Source organism: Aplidium turbinatum, chromosome 12 (assembly GCF_918807975.1).
Source record: "Aplidium turbinatum chromosome 12, kaAplTurb1.1, whole genome shotgun sequence".
Classification (NCBI taxonomy): Eukaryota; Metazoa; Chordata; class Ascidiacea; order Aplousobranchia; family Polyclinidae; genus Aplidium; species Aplidium turbinatum.
The window spans coordinates 18,436,512-18,445,320 of record NC_137483.1 but is presented as its reverse complement, the minus strand read 5'-3'; the positions used below and the strand labels follow the sequence as shown (position 1 = coordinate 18,445,320).

Genomic DNA, 8,809 nt, shown 5'->3' with positions numbered 1-8,809 from the left:
TTTGTTTAAATGTTTGGGTGGCAGCTGACTTTGGTGACCTTTTGGTATTTCGCTGCCATCCTTGTTGTGCGAATTATTTGTGTTTATTGTCTTTTTGTGTCTTTCTTTTTCGCCAACAAAACAAAAAATAAACTGAACTGAACTGAACTACTTAAGTTATAGCCTAATTAGTATAGGCCTATTCTCGAAAAAGATCAAACTCAATCACTTGTCTAAAATTGTGACCAAGAACTATTTTAAGGCTCTAGTCTAGCTCATACTTCTCTTTGTTCTTCATCGATTTTATGATCATATTCTATAATGTTTACCCATTGGTACAAATGAGGAATGACAGAGTTGTTATGAATGCGACTTTTACGCAACGAAATCACAGACGAAATATTCGCGCTTTAAAACTAAAAAAGTTACAAGACGGACTCTTGTGATAATGATTTATCGTCTAGCTTAGAAGATGGGACTCGTCTTGTCTTACTGACTCGTAAGAACTTGCTTGGGAAGAATCAGCTTCAGAAGCGCATGCTGCTGATTTTGTGATTGCCAAAGTTCATGCTACAGGCCGAAATGGCAAGCAAGAATATTTTATTGGAAAAAATATGCAGAAGAGGATGATTGGGATACAAGTTTTTAGAGAAGTCACGAAAGATGTAAAAGGGTTTTGTCTTCCCAAACAATGAGGACGTTGCCTAAATTTTTTAAGAAGATATAATAAAAAAAATTATCCTTGCTACAAACAGTTTCTACAACAACATGTCTCAGCGGCATTCTACGTTTCCCAGAAAATGTTTCGCCTGTTCTGTAGAGTAGACAGAGTCAGAGACCAAGGTTTTTATAAATTTGTAGCAAATATTTTGAAGTTTATTTAAAGCAGTTACATGACCATGCTTCCATACACTTATGCAATACCGGAGACTGCTTTTCAAATTTTTGGTCTTTAAGTAGGTCCTAACTTCTAACCTTGCAGATCACTGCAAAGTTTTTATGTAGTTTTTGCAGTAAGGATAGCATACAGTTTTATATGATAGTAAAAGTTTAATTCAATGCATGTAAATTTTCTGACAAAGTTTTACATAATTTACATATCGAAACGAAGTAATGTTGCTATGTAAGTTCAATTAAAATCACTTCGTTTCCTTCTAACTTTACAAAAATTAAATTTAAAAGAAATACTTCCTTGTTTCTTAACCAATCAACGACATTTCAGGCAGCGCCGTTCTACCGTGTGAAATAAATCCAGCAAAGGTTATTACGCAATACCAGGTTCGGTCACAGTTGAGTAGCTACGTACCTTAACCTCTGCGTTGCCGGCGAATTCTTCATACAAAACCTTTGATCGCTTTGTGTAGGTCTGTAGGTGATATTTGGCTTGTGAAGGTCGTTTTATTGTCAGGTTGAATGAGTGCCGAGAAAGGGTAAATATGGTGATAAAGTTGACTCGATGGAGTGTATTGTAGTAGCTAATGGAAAATCATATGTTGTTGGCTAAACTACGGTAGGCTACATAGCCACTACCTGTGGTTTGTTACAAAACTTGCTGTTCAGACAGAGTACTGTAGCCTCAGAGCTTAAAATTCTATAAGTTAAAGCAATTGTCGTCATTTTAGATTTTAACAGCACTGAATCCGTAAATGTGGCTGTTTAAAAAGTTGAGGTACCATACCGGATTACCGGTAACAAGCAGGTGTATGTTGATGAGGGTAGCACGACAATTCAAAGCAGACAATTCAAAGCCAACAATTCAAAGCCGAAAATTCAAAGCCGGCAATTCAAAGCCGATGATTCAAAGACGAAAGGTTATGGTTAGAGTTAGGGTACCTACTAGAGTCCCCATGGGTTAGGGTAATGGTTAGGGTTAGGGCTATTGTCTTTATCGTGAGTAAATTATCGGCTTTGAATTGACTGCTTTGAATCAACCGCTTTGAATTTACCGCTTTGAATTTCCGGCTTTGAATTGACGCATAACCGTTGATGAGGCTACTAAATGATGGATGCAACCTAATTCGTACCCTGAACAATTCGTACCCTGAAAAGATCGAGAGAAAAAATAGCACAAAGCCGAAGTCGCTGATCGCAACAAAGCCGAAGTCGCTAATCGGAGTTTCCGCAAAAATTTTAAAGTTAGGGTAGGGATAAGCTGAAACTCCGATCCGTGTGCTATTTTGGCTTTTTTTAATTATTTTCTTGATTTTTTCAGGGTACGTACGAAATGAGGGTACGAATGGTTCAGGGTACAAATTACCACTAGGTTGCATCCCTAAATTATGTATTTATGAGTATTACCGTACCATAGCCTTTAAAAAACCTAACGATAAATCTATCAATCTACTTTTTAGTAGGATTAGAGAAAAAGTTAATTAGACAAAATGGTGCATTCTATTCTAGAAAGTTTTCAAAACAAAACCAATCCTTTTCAAACTCCAATTTTCAAAGTAGACTGCCAAGCCAACACAACTGATTCTGTTTCAAATTCATCGGTGGTTGAAAGACAAATAAGCACAGCTTCTGCAGGTAAACAACATTGTTATTGTAATGGCATTATATATCAATATAATGTACGATATTTTAAATATTATATGTTATTAGTGATTTGTGTGGAACTACTGTAATAGGGACATTTTTTGTACGCAGTTGCTATAGTTACTATACTTACCATGCTACTTAGCCAAGGGTTGGATGCATCAAACAGCGTATCTTTTCACCAGCCATTTAAGCTAACTGTCTGATTTGATATTTAAAAGTGACTTTGTGCAAAGTTTCTGTGGGTGGATGGTCATTTATTTTTGGTTAAATGCGAAACAAAACATATATAAAAAACAACAACAAAAACATACTGTGTGCATCCAATGAGAGAGTGCGAAAGACTGTAGCCCTAATATGGCGTAGGAGGTCGTCGAGTCTGCACTCTCTCATTAAACATTTATAGGCTATATACGAAAGCAAGTATTGCAGTAAGTAATTGATGATTGTAATCAGCAAGTTACAGTTGGTAGATAAGGAAAAAATATTCTGCATATTAATTTGCTTAATCGCTTCAATTTCTCAAATGTTGGATGATCAGCTGGAGCACCCAACCTTAAGGCTATGACCTCCCCTCACTTGAGCATAAACCTCACTTGTTTCCTTTGCAGTTCTTTCGGTAACAAACAAAACTGGCTTAAATAAACTTTGTTTTGATTCAAAGGAGCATGGTTTTCATGCCGAAACATCAGGGTCGATTAGTTGTCTGTGGAGACTCTTCCATTCTTGTAATTATATCTTAGCAAATGTTGAAGTTTTTAAGTTCCAATTCTTCTCTGTTCATCGTTGCTGCCTCTTCCAATGCTTTTTTGAGTAGTAAATTTGGAATTTTTTTAACCATGCAGATTTTTATGGGCTTAATTACATAGTAAAATTTTATTAAATTTGTTATTACAAAAATATGTTTGTTATTATTTTGCTCAAAAAACTTCCATTTTGAGTACCCCAGGTCTTCTACCAATTGTTTAAAAAATCACTTGAAACATCCTTTGCTTTTTTACCAAAACTCACAAGCATGGTGTATGCAGCCACACACACTTTTTTCTGGTCTAGATTATAATTTTACCATACCTAATACAGATTCAAACAAAATCACTAAACAAAAGAAATTGCTAGTGGGTCATTTCATTATAATACAGTACAAACAAAATTTTCAAGTTTTGGCACCACCTAATTTTTTGTTGGCTTAAAACATGCTTCTCACTTTTCTGAGAAGAATGGTGCAAATTTGATGAAAATCAGACAAGCGGTTCTCGAGCTATATAAGTGAAATAACCCTTAGCCACTACATGGCTTCATAGATAAGAAGCAATAGAAAAACGGCAATATCTCAAGAACTGCTCAACATGTTTGAATAATTTTTAGTTCTACCCCCATGCTTTCTGGGGTGGGCTATCCACTTATGAATCTGCTCTCTGTTCAGTGTTCACCTTTACCATGGACTTTTTGTGTGTTTTGTTATGGGTAATATTGAAATGTATTCTCAAATTTCAAAATATATATAATTATAATATGTCTTATTTGGTCTTTATGAGTGATCAACGTCCTTCTATTTTTTTATGAACATTCTTGCAGTCATTTATATGTAATCAGTTATTGCAGAGGGAGATAGCTGTGAGTTCGGTTCTGCTAAGTATTATGCACTTTGTGGGTTTGGTGGTATCTTGAGTTGTGGTTTAACGCACACAGCAGTTGTTCCTCTGGATCTTGTCAAATGCCGTATCCAGGTATGCAAATAATTTTCATAAAACATTGTACTAGTACAGTAGTCCCCGCTTATTAACCCCACCTTGGGACCGGATGATTTTGGGCTTATTAAGTTGTTCATGATTTTCTGCCACTCTTTCACATTTTGTAATTCCCGACCTGACCAAATTGGGCTTAATAAGCGGATGGGTTTATTAATCGTAGGCTTAATAAGCAGAGACTACTGTATTAATTACTAACACAGTAACCAATTATCTCATTGATTCAAAAGATGTAACGTTTCAGTTAAGAGCAATGTCCCTTCATAACTCAGTTGGTGAGGCACCTGAGTTTGCAAACTAAGAAACAGCAAGGTCAAGCAGTGTTAGTTTAACTCTCAGGGTGTATGTTTGAACATCAATGCAACAACTAGCGGAAACCCAACTAGAGCTGTCAACCAGTATGCGAAGCTGTCAGGATTAAGTTCTCAAAGAGGCTTTCTCACTCTGAGGGGAAAGATTTTCCATCAATAACAACACAAATGTTTCTTTTCTGTTGATGTTGCTTTTATGTATTATAACTGTTATTTTTCATTTCTTCATGATTAATTATATGATTAATCGTTGTAGTAGCCCATTATTACAAGAGTGTACTGAACAAGACAGATAATATGGCCTTTATTTGGTCCCCCACTTAATAGGATATATTTCTCCTGTAGTGAACATGCGGCAACTATTACCAAAGTCTCATCATTTATCTCGTACGTAGGTTGACCCTGCTAAGTACAAAGGAATCTTTACTGGATTCGGAGTAACATTAAGAGAAGACGGTGTCAGAGGCCTTGCGAAAGGATGGGCTCCCACATTCATCGGATACTCCATGCAGGGTTTATGCAAATTCGGGTTTTATGAAGTTTTTAAGAACGTTTACAGTGATATCTTAGGACCAGTAAGTTCATATTAATATCACAACATTAATTTCCTTTCTTTTTTAACTTGCATTGTTATGTATTACTCTGCATTGTTGGACAACAACTATCATTTCACTTTCACTGTTTATCTTTTATAAAGAAAAGTTGATCGATCTTGTTATAATTATTTGAGGTGGCAATAGGTGAAACATCAATAATATGATTTCAATAAAAAGATCCCATGAAAGATCGTACTTTTGTAATGCAACGCAAGCAGACTGTTATTGAAATAGTAACATCACTGCGATGTTGCCGTAGAAAGTGCTTTATTTCTGTTACTTTATTGATTGCTGTGATCGTATTCGTGGCATCGAAATGACTAAGTCGATCCATACCACAGTATAAGATGCATGTTACTCCCGGTAACCCAAGAACAATTAAAGTGTCCTAAGGCTGGCGTTGCAGTTCTGAAACCCACTCAATGTGGACTTGTCTGTAGGAAAACAGCTACATGTGGAGAACATCTCTATATCTTGCTGCAAGCGCTTCTGCTGAGTTCTTTGCCGACATTGCTCTGTGCCCCATGGAAGCATGTAAGGTCCGTATTCAGACACAACCAGGCTTCGCCAACACCCTTCGAGAAGCTTTCCCGAAGATGAAAGCCGAAGAAGGACTCTCTGCGTAAGTTTGTGGTATTTCATTGAATGAATAAATCTTCAAAAAGCTAATGTAACAAGGTGTAACTGAATGGGGTCTGCTACTATTCGGTGAGTTCCTAACCTCTAACCCCTGACCCAAAACGGCAATGATCATTAGGCTACGGTACCCAATAATTTAAAAAAAAATTGAAAAAATCACCGAATAGGGATAGGACCCACCGAAACGGGCCATTCCGAACTGAATGCGCCATCGAACAGTGCAGTTTGATAAACGTGGAGTTTAGAATAAATTCCAGCAATTGGCTATAACGTTTAAGCACGCCATTTTCTTCTGCAGGCAAGCTAAATTGAATTCATTCCGACGTTTCGTCAATTGATCAGACATAATTAAGGTCTTCAAGGACCTTGGCTAGTACAGCGCTTAATTATGATTCAATTGCCTTCAGTGACTTTTCATGCTATAAAGTTAGACACCCTGTGAGCACTCGTTTGTTTTAGTGTACCGGTATGTAATTCACCCAGGCTTGTTTAGGTACACCCACCTCTAGATAAATGTGTCTGTTGAACGAATGAATATTCTTATTTAAAGATTGCACGCGCTTGTTGAAACGAAACCAGCAAAAGCTTGACTGCGTTTAACGTCGGAGACAGAGCTGTTGACGTTTTCCTTCTTTTCATCGTATTATTTATTTCTTCACGGCAGGACACTTTACAGTTTACACATATTGACCTTCATATTGTAATGTTTGTTGACGGGGTTGTGAGTCGTATATTTTGTTCAAGTCGTTTCTGGTTTGATCCAGCGAATTTGTTTGCGTCTCTTTCTATTTGATATCGGGCATCGAAAATGCATTGAACGCTATTAATCGGTGATTTGCTACGAACTAATTACTGAAACGAAGAAAGCTCACAACACTCCATGTCCATAGCCACAAGACCAATAGCAAGTCAAAAAAATTTGACCCGCCCCCTTCTGCACAAGACTGTCTTTTTACACATTATATAGAAACAAAGATTATTATGAACACACTGAACAAACGTTTTCATCATTGGGATTTTTTTAAATGCTATGTCATTGCCACTCGAAAGGCGCTGGTTCGATACCACGTGAAAAAATGTTGCTGTGTCTTTGACACTACATTTACAGGCGTGTCTGAGGTGGGCACAAAACTTCGCTTCTTTGCCTTCCTGTTTATTTGATATACGGTACCTTAAATCTTCAACCACCCGGTATGAGCCTAGATGAGAGTGTACAAACAAAACTTGTGCGAGATTTCACCAATTGTTACATGCGTTTGGCTTGAAGCTATTGTGCGATATCACAAATTTTCTAAATATTTTCAGGTTCTACAAGGGCATTGTCCCGCTCTGGGGAAGACAAATCCCTTACACCATGATGAAGTTTGCTTGCTTCGAGCGAACCGTTGAAGCTCTCTACAAGTTCGTTGTGCCAAAACCGCGCGCCGACTGCACCAAGTCGGAACAGTTGGTGGTCACCTTCGTCGCCGGCTACATCGCTGGTGTTTTCTGTGCCATCGTCTCCCACCCCGCCGACTCCGTTGTGTCTCTCTTGAACAAAGACAAGGGAAGCACAGCGATGGAGGCACTCAAGAAACTTGGACCAAAGGGTCAGCGGGAGTTTGTTTACATTGATCAGTTTTTACATTTTATCTATTTCTTTGCGCGGCATCATAATTGATCATCAGCATCTAATTTTGATACCAAACGTGTTTCTATTTCTAATGTTCATTTTGTAACAGGAATGTGGAAGGGTTTGACAGCTCGTATCATCATGATCGGTACTCTCACCGCCCTTCAATGGTTCATCTACGATTCTGTCAAGGTCTACTTCCGTTTGCCGCGACCCCCACCACCAGAGATGCCTGCGAGCTTGAAAGCAAAACTCGATCAAAAATAGAGGGATTTCCAACTTGTATTCTGAATCAATATAGTTTCTTAGTGCTAATTTGCTTGACCTGTTGAACCTTAACTTTGTGATTGATATTTATTTCCGGTGGCCTGTGGTAAATTGCTTCACTGCGCGACTACTGGATTTCTGGTGTCCAGTTGTCGCGGTGCAGCTCCATTTATCATCGGCTAGTTGTATTTTTAAGCACTCACGACAATTTTACCCACACTTTAAAGATTTGCGTTTGATCTGGACGTGTGTTACAAATGCAGCATACCACATTGCGCATTTGCAGTCTGTAATAAAAGCATCGTACATTGATGTTCGTACTCTAGCCTATGCCATCAATAGAATCAACCGACTCCGTGATTATGCATTTGCGAGTTCCGCATGGACCACTTATTCATAGAAAGCCAGGAAAAGTGCGTTGTTCAATGACCTATTTCTGTCCCTTTTTGTTGCACTGGCATCGGAGGCATCGCGTACGTCAACGCCGCCTGCCTTGGTCACGGATCCCGATTTCTGTTTATGTTCCAATGCTGGTTGTACATCCCGTAAGCCATAAGTACGTAGTAAAGAGGGTCTTGCCAGTGCCTTCCATTGTCATCTCCTTTTGGAAAGAAGTTGTAGGAGAGTACGCCGACAAGTGTCGTAAATCAAGGCTATCAATATTATTATAATGAAGAGTGGTGCAATCAGTGGCAGCTCGAACCGCCTCACTCTTGATTCGATATGTAATATTGGTCGATGATGATTTTATTAGAGTTTTAAAACATGCAAGAAATAGTGTTACGCAGCCTGCGGCTTCGCTAAAAACCTCTCATTGGCCTAGCTTTGTTACCAATGACGCAGCCAAGTGTCAACTAGCAAGCTATATTCATAAAATCTATTAAAATTGCGGCTTGTTGCTTTTCTATACTGTGTGATTGAATTATGGTACCAACTCAGTGTCTCAGCAAACTTCCTCATTCAATCACGAACAATACCATTGTCTTTCGAATTCACTTTTCAACTTGCAGCCCGCCAACAAGAAATGTCAATGCATTGCTATATCTTCGTTCAAGTTACGCCACAAATCCACAATAAGCAAACGTCATTCATAGGCGATGTGATGCAATACAGTCCATGTTT

At 38.3% G+C, this 8,809-nt stretch overlaps 1 protein-coding gene across 2 annotated transcripts; it reads left to right on the top strand.

Moving 5' to 3' along the window:
• Positions 1-2,334: 2,334 nt before the first annotated feature.
• On the top strand, positions 2,335-7,999 carry LOC145781028 (solute carrier family 25 member 3-like). 2 transcript variants are annotated; one of them, XM_082592736.1, is made up of 6 exons: positions 2,335-2,505; positions 4,117-4,241; positions 4,969-5,148; positions 5,610-5,791; positions 7,114-7,397; positions 7,530-7,999. In XM_082592736.1, exons 1-6 carry the CDS (start codon positions 2,361-2,363, stop codon positions 7,685-7,687), a joined length of 1,074 nt encoding a protein of 357 aa, XP_082448862.1. In that variant the 5' UTR covers positions 2,335-2,360; the 3' UTR covers positions 7,688-7,999. The 2 variants fall into 2 exon arrangements, with proteins under 2 accessions (XP_082448862.1, XP_082448861.1); XM_082592735.1 differs by having other exon boundaries at positions 4,108-4,241.
• The last annotated feature ends 810 nt before the right edge of the window (positions 8,000-8,809 follow it).